At 39.3% G+C, this 21,640-nt stretch overlaps 1 protein-coding gene across 1 annotated transcript; it reads right to left on the bottom strand.

The window, feature by feature from the left end:
* Positions 1-2,990: 2,990 nt before the first annotated feature.
* Positions 2,991-15,027, bottom strand: sb:cb1058 (uncharacterized protein LOC394209 homolog). Its single transcript, XM_012862693.3, has 3 exons — positions 14,939-15,027; positions 11,364-11,994; positions 2,991-4,175 (listed from the first exon to the last, which is right to left on the bottom strand). Exons 2-3 carry the CDS (start codon positions 11,976-11,978, stop codon positions 4,020-4,022), a joined length of 771 nt encoding a protein of 256 aa, XP_012718147.2. The 5' UTR covers positions 11,979-11,994; positions 14,939-15,027; the 3' UTR covers positions 2,991-4,019.
* Positions 15,028-21,640: the final 6,613 nt, after the last annotated feature.

Below are 21,640 nucleotides of genomic sequence, written 5' to 3'. Positions count from 1 at the left end.
AGATACTTATAAAAAGGCGGGAGAAACGTTTTTCGCCACGTCATTTCCGCTAGATGCAAATTATAATTTCCACCAAAAGGTGGAACCAAAGTTATCAAAAGCAAGCATGCAACCAAACTAAACTCACAAGATTTATATATATATATATATATATATATATATATATATATAAATTCTTAAGATTTATATATATATATACCGTATATATGTATATATACATATATATATATATATATATATATATATATATATATATATATATATATATATATATATATATATATATAAACTCACAAGATTTTTATAATTATATATATATATATATATATATATATATATATATATATATATATTTTTTTTTTTTTTTATTTTTTTATTTTGTTAACGCTGGAGATCGCGGGGTTTCTGACCCACTTAATGCCCATGAGGGATTAAGTGGGTCAGACAATGGATGTATGGATGGATAATTTTTGTTTATTTTTTTATATATATCAAAAAGCAGAAAAGTGAATATTCTGTCTATATTTCTACCAGTTAAAGCTAAGATTTACAGATGGATCTGGGCTAACTCAGTACACATATCTACACAGACAGCTAAATATTTATTATAACTGTACTTTATGTTATTTTGTTATACGGTGGCCCTGGTCATAGAGTTGCCCAGCTGTCCCTTGTAAAAAAGGAACTGTCCCATGTTTAGAAACAAAATTATGTGTCTAACCAAATTCAAGGTTCAAGTCAAATGTTTACAAAATCATTTCATACGCAGACGAAAAGGCCAAAAAAGATCAATCCTGACAGTAGGGTGGAAGACAACACCTGGCCAACCATTGTCCCTTGTTTGTTTTCTTTAAAGAGTTGTCAACCCTACCTGGTCAGCACAGCCTGTGTGGCACCACGATACCAAAAAGGTTGTCTGCTTTACTCAGAATCCTAAACGGGTTATCTATTGCTTTTTTGCATAGTTAGCAAGAATGCAGCATGCTGCACAAAGCCCTTACTGTACAAAGCCCTTACTTTATGGAGTGGAGGGTTGTTGCATCTGCAACAGGGTAAATCTGGGCCTCCTTTGCATAGAGTTTGCATGTTTCCTCAGTGAATGTGTAGGTTATTTCTGGGTACTTTAGAAATAGCTTGTTTTTACTAGCCAAAAACATGCATTTTAGCTTAGTTGGTCTCTCTAAATGTCACTGCCTCTCTGCCATTGGCTGTCAAAGATGAGCACAAAGCCACATCTGCAACTCTGCAAAGATCAGGTAGGTATAGAAAATTGATGGAAAGATACAAATTATTTAATTTCAACCCAAGCATTGCTTGTTTAGTAGTCCCGATTATGGTTTATTCTTTACAAATCACTCCTTTAAGGACTAAATGCAAGCTTGTTTGTCACTTTAACCTGTTTTGGGGACAGAAAACCTGACGTAGTGTGCTGGATTAAACCCCGTACTGAAACAGTCCATAATTGAACACGTGAACTGGTTAGAAAAATAACCCAAGTTGGGTTGACCTAGCAGTTTTCCAAATGTATTAAAGCTGTAGAATAAAATAATACAAACTTAGCATCAAACTCTTGCAATATACCAACTAGGCATAATATATTTGTATGTTTGCAGTCTAACAACCTAGCAAAACACTGCTGGATGCATTTTGAAACAGGATCAGTAGACTTTGTGGTTGTAGAGCCAGGATTTGCTTCTTAATCTTTTGAGAGATTAAACCATGACTGCAAGAAACCTATTGCCGGTTTTATTGTGTTTTTATAAGATAGTCATAATTCAGGTTAAATCATCTCTTTTTTTGAGAACTGGTATAAGTTATACTGTGTATAGAGCTACGACAACCACAGAAAACGAAGTTCTACTTTACAGTTGATTCATGTGATTTTTTATGTCAACCTTTACAGAAAATTGCAAAGAATTTTACAAAAAAAAAAGCCTTAAAATAATTTTATGCTTGTTTTCTTACAATAACGTTGAACTGGAAATTGGAGAAAAATCCAACTTAATTTAAGTTTGATTTATTCTGAAGCAAAAAACATTGTTACAGGTAATGGCACCACTAATTCCTATAAAATAATTATTACTGTCATATTTTTTATGTATAATTGCCATTTTAAAGTTGACCAGAGTTAGGGCTGGGCGCTAAATTGATTTGATCGATTAATTCGAATTTACAATTCTTTAAGATTTCATTTTTGGAAAATCTGGATTTTATTTTGCCAATACACTCATTGGGTTTCCATGAAGAGAACAGCGTGTGATGCTAATTATATGTTTATGCAAATGTATTGTCAAAATATTGTTAAGTGGAAACTTTTTTTTACCATAATACGAGGTACTTAATTTACTTATTTACTTTTTTTTAAACTTAGTTTGAAGTTCACAAGTGCAGTGAAGCCTGTTCTTAGCTCAATGTGTAATACCACTAGCAGCAAATGTTTTGTTATATTTTCATTGTTCTTGTTTAATTTTCTTGTTTTACAAGCATGTTTCACAGCTTGTTTTTAATTGCCATTTGAATTCAGGTCAACTCCCTGACGAAAAGTAATTTCTTTCATTTATTTTTATGAAACAAAAAGCAGGAAAAAAATTTATTAATCGGATTTGGTATGATAAAATCAGAGATTTATTTTTTAATCCATATCGCCCAGCCCTAACCAAAGTCAACTGGAACTGTGACAAACAAAGCTGAACAAGGACCCATATTTATTTTGCCAAGCAGGATAAAAAAAAGTAACTGTTGTAGGACTGCAGCAAAGTGTGGCATCTTAGGGTCTCCATAGACATCTTATTTTAGGGGATTTGTTCACATCCTTATGAGGGGTTCCAGAAAGTATGGAGGGGGCTCTAGCATTTAAAGCTCTGATTAGGATATAAGGAAAAGGGTTTTTGTTCAACTTACTAATGAAAGGTTTCAATCTTTTATTTGGAACCTTAACTGTCCCTAAATATGTGGAAAAATGCACACGATAAAACATTGAAAAGGCAAGATAGGTTCTTACAAATTTATTGCTCGTAATTGTACATTTTATTTTTACAAAAATCAATCGTCAACAGCCCTTAAACACATGTCAAAGGACACTAGGATTGTGTTAGCCTCAAAACGTTAAGCGGAATCTTAAATATTTAAAAATATATTGATATATAAAATGATTTATGTAAAACAAACATTATGTATGTATGTATACATGCATATGTATTTTATAATAGATGTCTAATTTATTTTTTTATGAAAATAAATACACAAAATAAACACATCTAGTCATTTCAATTTTTCTGTGCAAGAAAAAAAAAAGAAGATATATTATTATTATATACCGTCCCGTCAGGTTTCTATGACCGTCATCAGAACAACAGAAGAAAGCTGTACCTCATGTATCTCCGTGCTGGAACGCAGGTGTTTCAAATATTTCTCTGTAAATACTGTTATCCAGATTTATTCAACGTAATATGAGTCAGAATCAAGCTTAAAGTGGATGTGCGGGCATGGGTGTATTTTCCGAGCTCCTTAACCTCAGCCAGCTGATTGCCGAGTAGCTGCCAGACGGCCATAAATAGAAGTGCGGACATTTCCAAAAAACAAAACTCCACTGATCCGTCATCGCTGCTTGTGAAATCTTTGGTTTCCTTAAGCGGTTACACATCAACACATGATTTGTTTCATCGTGCCAACCCCAAGGTAACGAGATCATCTGCACTGCATGCTCCTGACAGTGGATTAGATATATGATAATGAGGCTGTTCTTAAAAAAAAGAGAGCAGCTGAACTCACAAATGTTAGACTTCAATGCAAAATCCACAGCTTGGCTCCTCCAGACTGTAAAATAAATACCAGTCTGGGTGCAAACTGAATAGAAACAGAAAGGCTCCACCAAGTAATTAAGACTTAATAACAAACATAAATAATTATTGCCTAATCTAAGGCCTTGTAGTCAGCATAAAAGCTCGCTGCTCCAGCCCTGACTCCATCGTAGATTTTTTTTTTTAAAGTCCGTGTTTTTTTTTCTTTCTCCTGCAGCTCTACTGAAACTCAGCCAACACAGAGGCGTGCTGGGTCTTCTTCTTCAGCGAAGGCGAGGTGGACGGTGGCGAGGAAGACTTGACGGGCGTGAGCGTGACGCTGTACAGGTTGGTGATGAAGGCGCCCCAGCCGCGGCGAAGAGCTCGATCAAAGGCCTGAAGGAAAGGAAGAGGTGTAGGGTTGAATTAAACCTGCTGCATTCTGCACAAATCAAACTAATTATACAGTCCAATCCTGTTTTGATAACATGTTAATGTTTCCCTTGATAATTTACGGCAGGATTGTTCATTTCTGTCGTTGTGTTTGTTCTTGTCACTTCTGGAGTTTGCTGGTGAGCAACATTTCCTTGTTCCGAGTACAAGCTGCCCATTGTGCAGCGTGGCATTACTGTGTCCTGAGAATAATAAAGCTCTACCAGGAAATAATGGCTCTTATTAAGTCAAATGGGGAATATTTACATCTGGGGAAGAACAAGCTGGAGTTACAACAGAACCAGAAATGGCGAACCGTTTTATCAGACGCCTCAAAACCTTTGTCCCTGATTGGGACATTAGCCGCTGACCAGATGCCAACGCTGCGGGTTGTTTACATGAAAACATGGGTCTTGGACTTCCGGTTATGGCGGCCATGTGAGAAGGCGCATCGCACATCGCCCAGCAGTTTGTTGCTTTTAAAAAGAGGGAAAATAATCGCTGCCCACAAAGATTTATATAAAAAAAGGGACAATCTGATGTATAATGTCAAGCTCAACTAGACAACATAAAGGGAAAAGAGAAGCATCCAAGCAAACAAAGTTATTCGAACACAACCTTCGTGGAGAAGCTAGCAAGGACAAAAACATGGCTGCGCATGAAGAGAAAAATGAACCGGATAATAGTAAGTCGGATCAAATCCTAGCTGCACTGGAGTCATTGAGAAACGAATTCTCCGCGAAACTTGACGGAGTGATGGTGACAATGCAAGATGTAAAACAGGAACTGAAAGACTATAATGAACGAATGTCACGGGCGGAGGACCGCATTTCTACCGCGGAAGACGAAGTGGCTAACCTAAAAGCTAACGTGAGCTCCCTGCAGGCTAAAAATAAATCTATGGAAGACAAACTCATGGACTTGGAAACAAGATCTCGCCTGAACAACTTGAGACTCGTGAACTTGCCCGAAGGAGCCGAGGGTCCCGATCTGTGTGCTTTTTTGGAGAAGTGGATACCGGAGGCGTTGGGGAATGAGGCGCTGCAACCCTCGGTGAGCCTGGAAAGAGCTCACAGATTAGGACCGAGAGCGGACGGAGCTTCCCGACCAAGAACCCTGATAATGAGGTTCCTCAACCACCGAGAAAGGCAAGCCGTCATTCGAGCTGCACGGGAAAAGAAGGACGTCTTCTATAAGGAACAACGGGTCCGCTTCTACCCCGACCTGGCCACCGAGCTTCACCAGCTGAGGAAAAAGTTCGATCCGATCCGTGAAGAGCTGCGTAAATTGGGCATTCGCAACGGAATAACTCATCCTGCAACGCTTCTAGTGACTCATGAAAACAAAACACAGGCATTCAAAACACCTGGGGACGCAAGGGAGTTTCTCAAGAAAATCCAAGGGGGCTCAGGACCCATAGAACACTAAGTAAAGAATGAAGCTTCAGATGGAGTGTAAAGTAAGATAAACTTTGTATCATTGAAATCCATCATATGATACCATATAGTTAAAAGCGGTCTCATGTTATCTGGGAATCTTCTTGGTAATTCAATATGTTGACTTGATGGGTTATATTTCAATGTTCCTTAACATGTTAAAGATATTTTTTCAATTTCAGTGGGCAGGAATCATAAGCTATAAGCAACAACAAGGGCATTTCCTGCAGAATAGTGGTTTTGCAGATCCTCACTGGTTGTGGATCGGCTTTTTGCTATAAGGGGAGTCTAATGTATGTGGGTGGGATTCTCCCAGTGTGGAGAAGGGAAATGGTAGAAAGGGGTTTTTTTTCGGTTTGTGTATTGGATGTATGTTCTAGCATCCGACTTTGTTGCGCCTCTCATTTCTATACAGTAAAGCGTCCAACTACCTCTATTACTTTATGCCTCAAACTGTAAAATTTAATTTTGTTTCATGGAACTGCAGGGGACTTCAACGTCTCCAAAAAGTCAAGCAGGTTATGAATAGACTGAAAGAAATGGACTCTAAGATTATATTTCTTCAGGAAACACATCTTCTTGATGAGAACATCTTAAAGGTTAGGAGGAGGTGGAGGGGCAACATATATACGGCACCATTCTCAACTCATTCTAGAGGAGTTATGACTCTAATACATGATTCAGTGCCCCTGCAAATTAAAAACATTATTAAAGATAAAAGAGGAAGGTACTTAATTCTCCAAGGCTCCTTAATGTCGGAAAATTTAATTCTAACCAATATATATGGACCCAATGAGGATGACAGTAACTTTTACAACAACCTACTCCTCACTCTTTCGACGCTTAAAGGATTACATATAATAGGGGGAGACTTCAATTGTACATTAAACCCAAACATGGACAGATCAACTGGACAAGACCAATCACATTCTAACTGTAGAGCAGCAATTCATTGTATGATGAAGGAGCTGAAGCTGCTAGATGTTTGGAGAGAAAAAAACCCAACTAATAAAACATACTCCTGTTACTCAAGTACTTTCAAAACTTACTCCAGAATAGATTACTTTTTAATTTCCACAGAATTAAAGTTTAGAATTCAGGACTGCTCCTATGACAATATAGCAATTTCTGATCATGCTCCATGTTGTTTGAGCTACAAAGATGATCAATTAAAGAGAGATACACCAAGATGGCAATTTCAGCATAAATGGCTACAAGACCGAAATTTTGTGGAGTATATAAGAAAGCAGACTGATGAATTCTTCCTAACTAACACTACAGAAACGACAGCAAGTATAAAATGGGAAGCGTTTAAGGCCTTTCTTAGGGGACATATTATCAGTTATACAGCCTCTAAATCAAGACAAACTGAACGATATAGAATACATCTGGAAGATAAAATAAAGGCAACCCAAGCTAAAGTAAACAAAGGGAATGACACACAACTAGAAAAGGAATTATTGATTTTGAGAGCAGAATATGATAAGTATTCAGCTTCCAGAGCAGCAGCAAATCTCTTGCGTCTCAAACAAACATTTTATGAAAAGGGTGACAAAACAGGCAAATTACTGGCATGGCAAATAAAACAGTTGGAAACAAAACAACCAATTACAGCAATTATATCAAACGACCTAACCCTACAGGATCCCCAAGAAATTAATGTAGCCTTCAAAAACTACTATGAAGAATTGTATAAATCACAAACAAACATAAATTTGGAAAGCATAAACTCTTTCTTAAAAAACTTGAATATACCTAAACTCTTAAAGGAAGATAAAGATAATTTGGATCAAGATATTACAACAGAAGATATAGGACAAGCCATTGACAATATGCAACTAGGGAAAAGAGCAGGCCCAGATGGAATTCCAATAGATTTATATAAGATCCTCAAAGACAAGCTCCTGTCCCCATTATTAGATATGTTTAAAGAAATTTTTCACTCAAATTATTTACCTTCCTCAATAAATGCCGCCATGATAATCCTACTGCCGAAGCCAGGTAGAGCTCCAAATAAATGTGAGAACTTTAGGCCGATTAGTTTATTGAATTCAGACCTAAAAATAATCTCCAAGTTGTTAGCAAGACGATTGCAAAAAGTTTTAACAAAGATAATTGATCAAGACCAAAATGGGTTTATTTTGGGGAGGCAAGGCTTTCATAACGTGAGGAGACTATTAAATATAATTCACTATAATAAAGGTGCCCCAGACTCAGCCCTTTTGTCATTAGATGCCGAAAAGGCATTCGACAGAGTCCACTGGGATTATCTTTTTCAAGTTATGGGTAATTTCAACTGTGGAAACAACTTTGTAAAATGGGTCAAAATACTATACAGTAATGCCTCAGCTGAAATATTAACTAATAGAAATATTTCCAAACCAATAAAGATTAATAGAGGCTGTAGGCAGGGCTGCCCTTTATCGCCTTTACTATTCACTCTGGCAATAGAGCCCTTTGCTATTGCAATTCGCTCAAACCCTCATCTCACTGGAATCACTGTTGGACCTACAGAGCACAGGATTTCTTTGTTTGCAGATGATGTGATTTTGTTCATATCAAAATTAAATCGATCAATACAAACTATCATGGAAATAATTAAATCATTTAGTGAAATTTCTGGATACAAAATAAACAAAAACAAGTCTTCTATTCTCTTAATGAACGCAAATGAAAGAAACAACCCTCCCTCAGATGTCTTGCAGTTCAAAATAGTCAGCGATTTCAAATATTTAGGGGTACAAATCTTTTCTGACCTTGATCAGGTCGTTGTGTCAAATTACAATCACATATTGAATGAAGTAGACAAGTTATTTGAAAGATGGATGACCTTACCAATATCTTTAGTTGGAAGAATAAATATAATTAAAATGAATATATTGCCAAAGGTGCTTTATGTGTTTCAGAATGTTGCTCTTCCGCCTCCTCCTGAATTCTTCTCACAAATAAAGAAGAAGATGTTACGTTTCTTATGGAACAACAGGAAGCCCAGACTACGTCTGTCTCTACTGTATCTCCCTTATGACCGGGGAGGCTTAAAGTGCCCGAATTTCCGCTTGTATTATTATGCTGTCCAGCTAAGGTCTATGATGTTTTACTACAGTAACCATTCTCTACATTGGATTGAAATGGAGACTCAGAATTTAAATTTAACTCTCCCCTCATACTTGTATTCAAATTCGATACTAAAGCTTCTAAAACACGCTAAAAATCCATTTCTTAAAAATATGATAAGAGTGTGGAAAGATGTAAGAAGAACCTTAAACGAACCAAATAGTCTGTCTTTATTCAGCCCGGTGTGGGGAAACCAGCTCTTTGTACCTGGAAGAACTGACCCAACATTCAAACTATGGAAAGACAAAGGACTCCAAATGATTCAGAATTGTTATGAGTCAGACTCAGACATACTAATGAGCTTTCAGGATCTACAGCATAAATTTTATCTGGATAAGAAACATTTCTTCAAATATCTCCAACTTAGGAACTTCATACGAACAAATCAGAACAATGAGTTAACAAAGCCTGTCATGTCAACGTTAGAAAAAATGTTAACGAAGGACAGTTTGAAGAAAGGAATCATAACCGACTTTTATCACTTAATGATGTCGCATACTTCAGAGGGATCTCAGGATAGACTTCAGGCTTGGAAAGAAGACTTGTCGATAGAGCTAGTAGAAGAAGATTGGCAGACAGCTTGTAAATTGGCCCACACCAGCTCTATTAATACAGCCCTTAAGCTTATTCAATTTAAGTGGTTAATGCGGGTGTACATAACACCGGTGGACCTCAACAGATATAACAAGGAGATACCTGATGTATGTCCAAAATGCACAGAAGGCAGAGGAACTCTGGTCCACTGTATGTGGCAGTGCAGGGAAATTATACAGTTCTGGAAAGAGGTAAAGCATACCATTGAAAAAATAATTTCAAAACAGATAATCTTCGAGCCAAAGCTATTTGTGTTTGGAATATACCCAGGAAAACACACTTATACAAAAAATGAACAAGTGTTTATAAACTTAAGTTTACTTAATGCAAAGAGGTGTATATCGATCTGTTGGAAGAAGATTCGCAGACCGACCATCAACCTATGGCTGCAGCAGATGTTATCTGTCCTCCCTTTGGAAAGAATTATGTATATATTGAAGGGCAAACAGGACCTGTTTGAATCTATCTGGAATTCCTTCATCACATATGTCAAGCATTTAAATATTTCAGAAGACGCTGATAATGATTGAAGAGCAAGTGTATTGCAGTTCTCAAAGACAATTTATTGAAGGACTTTTACTGTTAAACTTAATTCCCAATATAAAGTGAAAGGTGACCAGCTGTACTAGAACAGATACTATGAGAGGACATTTGTTAGTCTTTTTTCTTTTCTTTTTTTTTTACTGTTTTTGTCTGTACTTCACTTTGGTGTGAACAAGGAATGCTATTATTTCTGTTGTCATATTGTATACACTGTTCAAGATGTCTACTTAAACAATTAAAACTTAAATAAATATATTTTGGGAAAAAAAACATGGGTCTTACACAGCTGATGTTTATTTCTCACTGATTGCCAAGGTTTGCCAAATGTCCAGCAGTGATTCTTTGTGCAGATCAGAATAACCCAGATCAGGTTTGACCGCTTTAAACATGTTAAAGTTGTGATACCTCAACAAAAAAGAGTGCAACCTTAGCATATGGCTTGGGCCGTCCACTTCCTGTTGAGTGGACATACCGGTTAGTAACAGAAAACCTGTTAATCTGATGATGAATAATAAAAAAAATGGTATGTTAAGTGTTAGCCTCCCCCCCAGGTTGTGCCGCTCTGGGCAAAAACCAATATACATCATATCAAAGACCAACAAAGTTCAGATGTAACGTTTTCAAACTGTGGAGAAGGGCTACTAGTGGTCCTCTGAAGATAAGTGTATTATCGAAGCATAATCATGTTCATCAAATAAAAAAAAAAAAATCTTAATTGTGCAACAGTGAACCAGGGTATGGGGGATCAAAGAGCTAATGAAGGAGTCGGAAGTGCAGATACATTTCTTTTTTAACGCTGTCTATGGCTAACTTTTAAATGCAAGGCAGTTAAATTGAATTTTGGGGTTGAGGTCAGTGGAAAAAAAAACAGACTTGTCCATTTCTGAATCATAATACAACAAGCTGATAAAGTTCTAATCCGGTGGTACAGTGGGTCTGACCAGGAGGCTTTTAGCAGTAGATTAACATCAGAGGAATGTTTTCAGTCTGTTGGTTTGCTAGGAAGGCTCCCGTTTCAGTCCACTGATCAAAGAACGAGACATCGGAGCCTCAGGAATGCCACCTAGGGGTAAGCGCATCTCAGTCGGAGCAGAAAATCTCTGAGGACAAGCGAGGCTGGCCAAAGTGCACATGTTCCACCGCCCGCTGACCTCTGTCCCCTGGTTTAACTTTTACCACCCCGCCAAAGGTGAAGTAGATGGAAAAATAAATTGCTAATTATTATGTTGGTGTTATGCCTCGGTGGCGGCTGTACTTTGTCCCAGGCGGTGCTGCATTAAGGTGATATGAAGGGTTTCCTTGGTGATTAATAACCAGTGACGAGGCAGAACTTTGCCCTCTTGTTCCACATGCTCCGAGCGCTCGGTTATGTAACCGTTAAAGGGGATTAAAGTTAAGCCAAGCGGAGAAAAATGTAAAACTCGTGCAAATCTGATATCTTAAACCGACATTAACGACGTCTCACCTTGCGATAGTCCTTCACCGTGGTCCTCTTCACCATCTTCATCCCTTCCTCTTGCTCCTTCTTCATCTTCCTCTCCTCCTCTCCCTCTTCCTCGTCCTCCTCCTCTTCTCTCCCCCTCTTCTTGTCTCGGATCAGGACGCGGTCATCCGCAAACTCCCGGACTTGGAAGTGAGGGAGGCCAGGCTCCTCCGTTGTTTCTTTCTCCGTCGCTCTCAGTTTCTCGGCCTCCATCCTCATCTTGTCCTCCTGAGCATCCAGGCCGGGTCTCTCGTCTTGGGCCTCCTCGACTCTTTCATCCCTCCGCTTCCTCCTGGAGCTTCTCCTCCACCTGCTGCTGAGGCGGCTGGGTTTCCTTCGCAGGAGAGTCTCTCCGTCGTCCTCGACCACGGCAAATCTCTCCACGTCTTCATCTGCCGCCGTGTTGCGTACCGCGGTTGAGGACGAGTCGGTGTCTTTGGCCTCCATCTCCACTTTGTCGCCGCTCATTTCACCCCCATCGGTGGCGCTCTCGGGTTCATCGAGGCGACCGTAGAAGCCGCCGGATTTGTCCAGGAACTTCGGGGCCCGGATGGAGCTTCGGGTTGAGGTCTTCCTTGAGTTTCTACCGATTGTCATCTTCTCCTTGTTTATCCTAAAACAGAAAAGACATGACATGATTAAGAGATTAACAATGTTACACAACACAACCTTCGCCGCCATTCTTTTAATTTCCTTGCCTTTCACTCAACCCGGTTCACTCTTCAAAAGGTTCTGATGATTAAAAGAGATAAGACTGAATAGTCAACGTTGTAAAAGGCTATTGATGGATAACTCTGGTGCAAATTCCAGCTCCACACTGGTACAGACTGTGCAAAGCTCTGCGAGTTTATCAGTGTCGATCAGCTGCTGTGGATGGTATGTACTGTAGGAGGTCAGTGCCGGCGTTATCAGGGTTTTGACTGAGCAGGGTGTTAAAACCAAAGGCACAGTGTTCTTACAGCGGAAAACAAACACAGACAGTCGGACTCTGACATCCAGCGCTCCAGGTGCAGGCAAAACAGCAACCAAAATCAATAAATTCAGAGTGAAAGGCAGGGTTGAAGCCAAAACGGGGTTCTTGTTGGGTTGTCATGCGACGTCATAGCAGCTGTGAATGAACAAAACCTTACTGTTAACGTTGCAGATTGGGGTTTTGCCACAGATGGGACCTTCAACATGTTAAGGAAAACTGCAAAAGTCTCAATGTTCTCCAACTGCTGCCAGTGGTGGTGCCTGGGCTACCTTTAGTGTTACTCAGAAAGTATAAAAAGTAAGTAAGAACTAGACAGGTGTGAGATAGAGCTAATAGACACCAGCAGCCACCAAGATGAGTTGCTGAAGAACGTTGATCTTTTATATCAACAACTACTTATTAGAGAAGTTCTTGGAGGAAATATTAAGCACTCCCTGCAGGAACTGGGTAATGGTGAGTCCATCGTTGCAAATTCCTCTTTAAAGAAGGTAGTGATTGCCCGTTATCAATTAATTTACTAAATTGGCTAAGTGCATCGTGTCATTAAATTGGGATGCTGTAGGAAAGAGGATTAAAGTAATGCGATGGACAAACATTTAGCAAAGAATAAATGAATACAGGTTTAAGCTAAAAAAGAACTTTCTTCTGTCAATTTTAATGTCCCATTTTTAGCTCTTGACTTTAGTTTTTCATGCCTGGTTTAGGTTATATGGCGTTGTAAAAGGAACAACCCAGGCAACACCAAGGTGTGAATCAATTGCAGTCTGGACTTGGAGTAAACACCTCCTGCTCTGACTGCAGCTGGGAGGGACCGCTGTGAGATGACTGGGCTGCTGATGAGTGTTTTTGGACGGGGGAATGGCCCACAGCAGCGTCTACCAGTGAAAGGGACGATCCTGCTGCTGAAGTCTCAAATACACCAGAACAAGTCTGTAGATTTGTTGTGTTTTTTTTAAATAAACAATCAATAGCAACTGAGGGAATACAAGCTAAATATGGCGACAAAATTACAATTTGGCAGCAGAGTGAGCAGGGCACTAGTGCTGAAGGCTACCTATACAACGTTTCATAAATCTCTCTACCTGAAACCGAGTTTTACTTTCCAACATGGTGGTATTTGCTTATTGAGCTGGTCAGTGACCGAACAATTAGCCTTACAAGGTAATGACAATGCATATCTCTGCATTTTGTATATTTGGAGCAACATGTTTGTACTGTACTAAGTGTGCGAAAGATTTAACGAGAAGTGTAGAGAAATACCTTTTCTGTTTTGTTTGCAAGGCAGCCATATTGGATTTTAAGGTTGGGGTCAGTGAGAAACCTTTTAATCTCTTATGTAGAATCACTTACCTTAAATTAGCTGGCCTGGTGATGGTTTGTGTCACATTAAACCAGTGGCACACAAAGTAAAGGGCAATCTTTGTTAATATGTAATGTTTCAATGCATAAACTAGAGAGATGCACACTGTTGCTTGCATTGATACGCATTGTTAGCCTGATTGCTAACCACATTTAATAATGTTTTTTTGTCCACTTGCAATTAGAACACGCTGAACTCAAGAGAGACGCAATTTCGAGACAAATCAAACTCATATGCACATGCTCAATGCCTACTTTTCTATGTCCAATGAGTTGCCGTAAAAACGGCACAATGCCACATGATAGTCTGCCATTTCATTGTAGCATCTTTAGTCTTATAAAAATACTTTTTTTTAACTCTGTTGTTGGGTGGACAGGCTATCTGAATCAGGGTTGGGTGCGGCAGAGTTTAACAGGCTTTCTGTTTGGAAAAGACAAGGCTGCCGCTACACAGACTGGACTCAATTAAAGCGTAGATTCTTCTCATCTAGAAAGACCCAGAACTTCTTAAATGTACCGGCAGCCGGAGAGGACGACACATCCTTCTTCTGATCAGCTAAATCTGGAGTTTACTTCACATATTTGCAAGGATTTAGATGATGGTATGAGTTCCTGTTTTTCCTTGTTGCTTGTTTCCTCCCATGCTTGTGTTTTGGGATCAGACCGGAGGAAGTGGTTGTGCCACAGGCGGTCAGTGTGGCACAACCACTTTGCATGCAACAACACCTAGCAACACATGTTCTTCCAGCTGACACAAAGCAAAAGACACTAATAAAAAAACATGACGCAACCGTTTCATGTTTAAATGGTATTTTAGATGGCAATATATTAGATGACGTCTATTTTAAAAAGCTTTGGCTGCCTAAAAAGCAACAGAACTGCACAAACAAATCTCAAATTTATTTATTCCCCCCCCCCCCTCATCTAACTATTTTTACTTTCTGTTTTGCTTATTTATCAAATATTAACTTTTTATTTGGGTAGTCGTAAAATCAAAATTGCAGCGTTGCTTAGTTGTTGTCTCCAGTAACTTAAAAAAAAAAAAACATTTCTTATTTTTCGCTATGATTAAAGGTGGTGAGTCATTGTATAATATACATTATTACATTTTTTTTTTTAAGTTTGTGTGTCTGCTGCTGGTAACAGAAAGAAATTACTCTGAGGATGCAGTAACAAGCGAACTCTACTAACTTAAAATAGATAATAATATTAATGTAAATCTTACCTGACGTCCTGGTGTTGTCTGTTGTTCTTCTGCGAGTCCTTCTCCTGCTCTGCGTGTGTGTGTGAATGACTGAGAACAGCTCAGTAAACTCCCTTTAACACACCACGTCACTCACAAGCTCCACCCGAGCTTGCACGTCTGTCGTCATCAACCCACAGCGGAGCAGCACCAGCAGCAAAGAGCTCGCACTATCAAGGACTCTGTTTCTACTCACAGACACATGCATACCTTCTCTCTACGCTCTTGAAGATAAAAAAAAACAACAACTCTGCTGTTAAATCTGTAAGGCAGACTTAGCATGCCTCCAGGAAGATGTACCTTCAGACGTCTCATGTTTCCTGCATACTGTTATCAGCAACTAGGTGGTACAGGGTTGAACCTGAACAGCTGGCAGAGAGATAAATTAACATCAGTCTCAAAGGTTGATCGTTCAGCTACTATTAACACAACAATTACGTCAAACACAGCAGGCGTATGTGAGCGACTGGTGTTCACAGCTCATTAAAACAACCATTAAAGGGATTTTAAAGCCACTTAAAAATGTAATGAGACAGTAGTCACATACAATAAATTAAAATATAATTGAAAAGCAAATTTATTTCAGTTCAATAAGTGAAACACACTCTGTTGGATTAACTATTTGTGTTAATTGTGATGGGTTTCCGCTTACAGCTGTTAAAACCCAACATTTAAGATTAAAAGAATACCTCGGGCCAATAAAAAATAAAACTTTTTTCATAACATGATAAAAAGTAGGTTTAATACCCGCTCAAAGGTTGTTATCTTCTAACGGTACTTTTAATCTGGCAAACGAACCTTATTAGAGCTCATATTAGAATTTATTGAATATAATTGGATCTTGTTCAATATTTGAACCAGTTAACTCATTTCATCTCAGACTTAGTCGACTGAACTGACTGACAGGCGCCCAAAAGGTGTGACTGTTATTGGGCTTTATCCAAAAATACTGACGAGTGCATAGATAAGTAAAGCAGAAGTCGTAGGAAAATTGCGCCCCGTGACCCAATAGTTTGCAGAACCGCCCTCTGGCAGCAATAAATTGAACTATTTGTTCTCTTTATGACTTTATTAGTCTTTCGTGTTGCTGTGGAGCAGAGGTGGGTAGAGTAGCCAAAACGCTGTACTCAGGTAAGAGTAGCACTGCTTCAACATATTTTTACTTAAGTAAAAGTAAAAAGTAGTCAGCCAAGAAATGACTCAAGGATAAAAGTATTCAGTAGGAAGGTTACTCAACTACTAAGTAACCAATCCTCAACAGCTGAGGATTTAATATTTAAGAATTATGTAATCAGACGGACAAAAATATAAGGTAATGTACAAATTCTGGTATTTTAAAGACAGGAAAGAAAAAAATATGCAAAGAATAAAATAATAAAACATCAAATTCAGGCAGAAGAAACACTTTTCTAACACATTTTCCTAACATTAAACTAGAACACAGTACTTACAGTTAATACACAGTATGTTAGAACAGTGCAAAGTACTTTCAATGACAATATCTGCTTTTTACTGTACGTTCATGTGACCTCCAAATGGCTCAGTGATCTCAGCAGATAGAAAATAGACAAATAAGAAGTCCCACTTTAACATGAACTCTGGGTTTTTTGTCTCTCTGGTGCATTTTTTGGTTAAAACAAGTTCTTTATCCACGAAGTTAGTCGCAGTAGGTAGAGCAGCCAGAGATTTTACTCAAGTAAGTGTAGCGATACTTGAATATTAATATCACTCAAGTAAAAGTAAAAAGTGTAGCGCAGTGAAAGTACTCCTAAAAGTACATTTTGGCCAAAAAAGTAAATGTAGCTGAATAAATGTAAGTGGTTACTACCCACTTACTGCTGTGCAGTAAATCTGGCCCACTCCATTCAGGTGTGCAGACATCTCTCTCTCTGCACCGCTCCCTTGAAGTCAAACTTCTGCATTTTAACTTGGTTCATTTAATTAATTGAATTGGTTTCTCAGCCATTTTCCCTTCTTTATCCGGCACCATTGTCCTGTTCAGGAAGTAGTTTGTGTTGAGCTTCAGCTGTCGAACAGATGGTTTGGTATACAGAAGAGGTAATGGTCGTCCTGTGGCTGCAATACAAGCCCCGATGATCAGCCCTCCACCACCGTGCTCGGCAGTGGGTGCTGGGGAGCTCCGTTTGCTTTTCTCGAAATAGGGTACTTTCCTCAAATATGTCTGCTTTGGTCTTATTTAAAAACAAAAGTAAAAAACAAAGCAACTGGACTTGTTTTCCGTAGTTGAAGACGTTTCGCTTCCTCTCCAGGAAGCTTTCTCAATTCAAAAAGTCTGGAGTAATGTGGAGTAACAAGCTTTATACTACTGCCAAACAAAGGCCTGGTAATGGCTTAGATAATATGCAAATTCAACAGAAACAGGTCCACCCCTTAGTAATGGGCGGTCGTTAAAGACATTAAGCCAGCAGATTGAACCGAAACTGGTCCACTCCTCTGTAACGAGGAGTTGTTAGGGTCGTTATTGGCCTGGCTTGCAGGAGTTTGTTGGCAATGGTATAAAGCTTGTTACTCCACACTTTTTAAATCGAGAAAGCTTCCTGGAGAGGAAGCAAAACGTCTTCAACTATGAAAAACAAGTCCAGTTGCTTTGTTTTTACTTTTTTTGGAATGACCATGACCTGGATGACTGAGAACCTTCACCAGCATCTGGTCTCATTTGTTAATAATTTTTTTTTTGTCTTTCGAAGTGTTCTTATTAATTCAGGTGCAACTTTACAAACTGCAGACATGCTGCCATTTTCAGTTTAACAAAAATAAAGGAACAAATGCTTTCTCCTTAAACTCTGCCAATCAGGACATTTTACATCTGCAAAGTTTTCCAAATCTCTCAAATGAGCTCCTGCTTCTAGATATTATTTCTCACATTTCCTAACAATCCTGTCCGGGTTGATGAGCAGGAACATTTTCTTCTCTAAGGTTATTGCTGTTTATTGTAGTATTTTTGATATTGCTTTTAAAACCACACTCTTCCTTAAACCTCTCCACGTTCCACCCTGACCGGTCCGCTGTGTTCCTTGGCCTTCATGGCGTCGTTCGTTCTCTGACCTTCTCTAACAAACCTCTGAGGCCTTCACAGGACAACTGGATTCAAACCGAGGTTAACTCACACTCTATTTACCAAATTGGGTGACTTCTGAAGGATTTTCCTCTTTGTGAACAGTCACACGGTTGACCAGCAACTACTACCAGGCTCAGATTGGCTGCGTGGGCTACTCCCTTTCAAACAAGAGCATTCCTCAGACGTTAAACGGCAGGCTTTACATGTTTGTTTAAGACCTTTAAAAAAAAAAGATAAGGAAATGCCCTTTCATATTTCTGTTTGGACAGTGAACGGTGTGTTTGGGCGGGACAGAGAGTGGGAGCTGAAGTAATGGTCCCAGAGCCTGTCTGATTTAAGTCAGGACGTACTCTCCGACATGCGTGTTTGAGCAGGAAGAGATGACAACATCAGAGAAGCACAGGGCCAAACACACCAATTCAGCACAGCTTGTCATGCGTTTTGAACACTGACAGCTTGAAACTGAGGTGCACTGCAAAAATGGATGTAAAATTAAGTAAAATGTTCTTAAAGTTAGTGTATTTGTCCTTGATTTGAGCAGGTAAATAAGATTATCTGCCAATGGAATGAGTATTTTGACCCCTGAAATAAGATAATTAGACATACTGCACTTGAAATAAGACGATGGAGATGAATTGTTCCTATTTTAAGCGCAACAATCTTATTCCATTGGCAAATCATCTTATTTACCTGCTCAAATCAAGGACAAATACACTAACTTTAAGAACATTTTACTTATTTTTAGATCCGTTTTTGCAGTGTGGTGCTCAAAAAGCACGTGAATGTGAGTGAATCATTGTGGATCTGACAGAGTTGTGGCTTCAGCTCCTCTTACTCATATCTCACTGAGTGTGCGTGCGTCTCCTCCCTCTCCATGTTTGGTCACAGGGCAGCGACTTCCACAAGCAGCTGTCCGTCACGGCGCTCGTTAGACACCTCAGCCGTGTTAGAGGGCGGATGACGCTGGTGGAGTCCGCCGTCAGGTAGAGACAGGTCGGGATGATTAAACCTGTCATCAAACAGCTGAGAGGCTGAATGATCTTATGGGTGCGGACTCAAGGGGGGAAAATCACAGACAGGTGACGGAAACGTCCTCATGAAAACGAAGCTCATCTTCAGACTAAAAACAGATGCCCGGTTAGCACGAGTTTTCGAGAAACAGCGAAAGACAAAACATGGTAGCATTGAAAGTGACCAGGCTTCCACTGGACATGAACACAAAACTCTTACAACTTAAAGCAGACTACAGGGGTTGGACAATGAAACTGAAACATCTCTCATTTTAGTGAGGGAGGTTTCATGGCTAAATTGGACCAGCCTGGTGGCCAGTCTTCATTAATTGCACATTGAACCAAAAAGAGCAGAGTGTGAAGGTCCAATTAGCAGGGTAAGAGCACAGTTTTGCTCAAAATATTGCAATGCACACAACACTATGGGTCACATACCAGAGTTCAAAAGAGGACAAATTGTTGGTGCACGTCTTGCTGGCACATCTGTGACCAAGACAGCAAGTCTTTGTGATGTATCAAGAGCCACGGTATCCAGGGTAATGTCAGCATACCACCAAGAAGGACGAACCTCATCCAACAGGATTAACTGTGGACGCAAGAGGAAGCTGTCTGAAAGAGATGTTCGGGTGCTAACCCGGATTGTATCCAAAAAACATAAAACCACGGCTCCCCAAGTCACAGCAGAATTAAATGTGCACCTCAACTCTCCTGTTTCCACCAAAACTGTCCGTCGGGAGCTCCACAGGGTCAATATCCACGGCCGGGCTGCTATAGCCAAACCTTTGGTCACTCGTGCCAATGCCAAACGTCGGTTTCAATGGTGCAAGGAGCGCAAATCTTGGGCTGTGAACAATGTGAAACATGTATTGTTCTCTGATGAGTCCACCTTTACTGTTTTGCCCACATCCGGGAGAGTTACGGTGCGGAGAAGCCCCAAAGAAGCGTACCACCCAGACTATTGCATGCCCAGAGTGAAGCATGGGGGTGGATCAGTGATGGTTTGGGCTGCCATATCATGGCATTCCCTTGGCCCCATACTTATGCTAGATGGGCGCGTCACTGCCAAGGACTACCGGACCATTCTGGAGGACCATGTGCATCCAATGGTTCAAACATTGTATCCTGAAGGAGGTGCCGTGTATCAGGATGACAATGCACCAATACACACAGCAAGACTGGTGAAAGATTGGTTTGATGAACATGAAAGTGAAGTTGAACATCTCCCATGGCCTGCAGTCACCAGATCTAAATATTATTGAGCCACTTTGGGGTGTTTTGGAGGAGCGAGTCAGGAAACATTTTCTTCCACCAGCATCACGTCGTGACCTGGCCACTATCCTGCAAGAAGAACGGCTTAAAATCCCTCTGACCACTGTGCAGGACTTGTATATGTCATTCCCAAGACGAATCGACGCTGTATTGGCCGCAAAAGGAGGCCCTACACAATACTAATAAATGATTGTGGTCTAACACCAGGTGTTTCAGTTTCATTGTCCAACCCCTGTATCTTTTATGTTTATATTTTTTTAATAACCAGGAAGTAAACACGTTTCTCTCTCAAGGAGGATCTGGGTTCCAGAGCCCAGCTATTCCTAGCCGGTGTAGGTACCAGATCGACTCAGGGGTCCTGCGCCTTCTGATGACGTCACTATACATGATTGGTTTAACGTTTGCACAATTACGCAAAACATTGTGATTGGTCTGGACAACTTACTAAAGTAATTATAGCGGGGTGTAGGCTTTATTCGAGTGCGGGATTGCGGTTTGTAAACGGACAATTTTACGAAGAAATTCTCCATGGTCCCTGTGCCTCCCGATGACGTCACATTATGGCAACGCCACTCAATCACACTGCAAAAACAGATCTAAAAATAAACAAATGTTCTTAAACATGTGGTTTTTGTCCTTCATTTGAGCAGGTAAATAATATCATCTGCCAGTGGAATGAGTATTTTGACCCCTAAATTAAGATAATTAGACATTTAACACTTGAAATAAGAAGATGGAGATGCATTGTTCCTATTTTAAGTGCAAAATCTTATTCTGTTGGCAGATCATCTTATTTACCTGCTCAAATCAAGGACAGATACACAAATTTTAAGAAAATTTTACTTATTTTTGTCCCATTTTTGCAGTGCAAACTACATTGACATTTGTAACGAATCAATTTTATTTAGTTAATTTAGCGGTTTCTTTTTTCTCACAAGCTTCAGGCTTATAGATGAACAAAGAAAAATGTGAAATCTTATCAATTCAAAAATAATCAACCCACTTTAATTGGTAAATATTAGGTAAAATATTTAGGTATAATGTTTAACAAGGACCACACTGAAAATGACAGAACAAATATTCAAGCCATTTTACAAAAAAATAAAAAATAAAAATCAACAAATATTTGACAGTTGGCTAAAGTTTTGGAAGAATATTGTCACAATTTCATCTGGAATAATAAAAAAACATGTGATCAGAAAGCACAACGTAGTAATATCAGTAAAAAAAAGGAGGAATAAAGGTTATTGATTTTAAAGTGATGAATGCAGTTATAAAATTAAAATGGCTGCAGACTTTTATTAAAAATGAAAATAGTTTATGGTT

This window comes from Fundulus heteroclitus, chromosome 14 (assembly GCF_011125445.2).
Source record: "Fundulus heteroclitus isolate FHET01 chromosome 14, MU-UCD_Fhet_4.1, whole genome shotgun sequence".
Lineage (NCBI taxonomy): Eukaryota > Metazoa > Chordata > Actinopteri > Cyprinodontiformes > Fundulidae > Fundulus > Fundulus heteroclitus.
Note: the sequence above shows the minus strand (reverse complement) of the source record. Positions and strands in the feature narration are given on the sequence as shown.

Coding starts and splice junctions, on each gene's coding strand:
- sb:cb1058 (XM_012862693.3), bottom strand. CDS start 11,978: ATGACAATCGGTAGAAACTCAAGGAAGACCTCAACCCGAAGCTCCATC. Junction 4,176..11,363: donor CGGTGAAGGACTATCGCAAG/GTGAGACGTCGT, acceptor CCTTTCCTTCAG/GCCTTTGATCGAGCTCTTCG.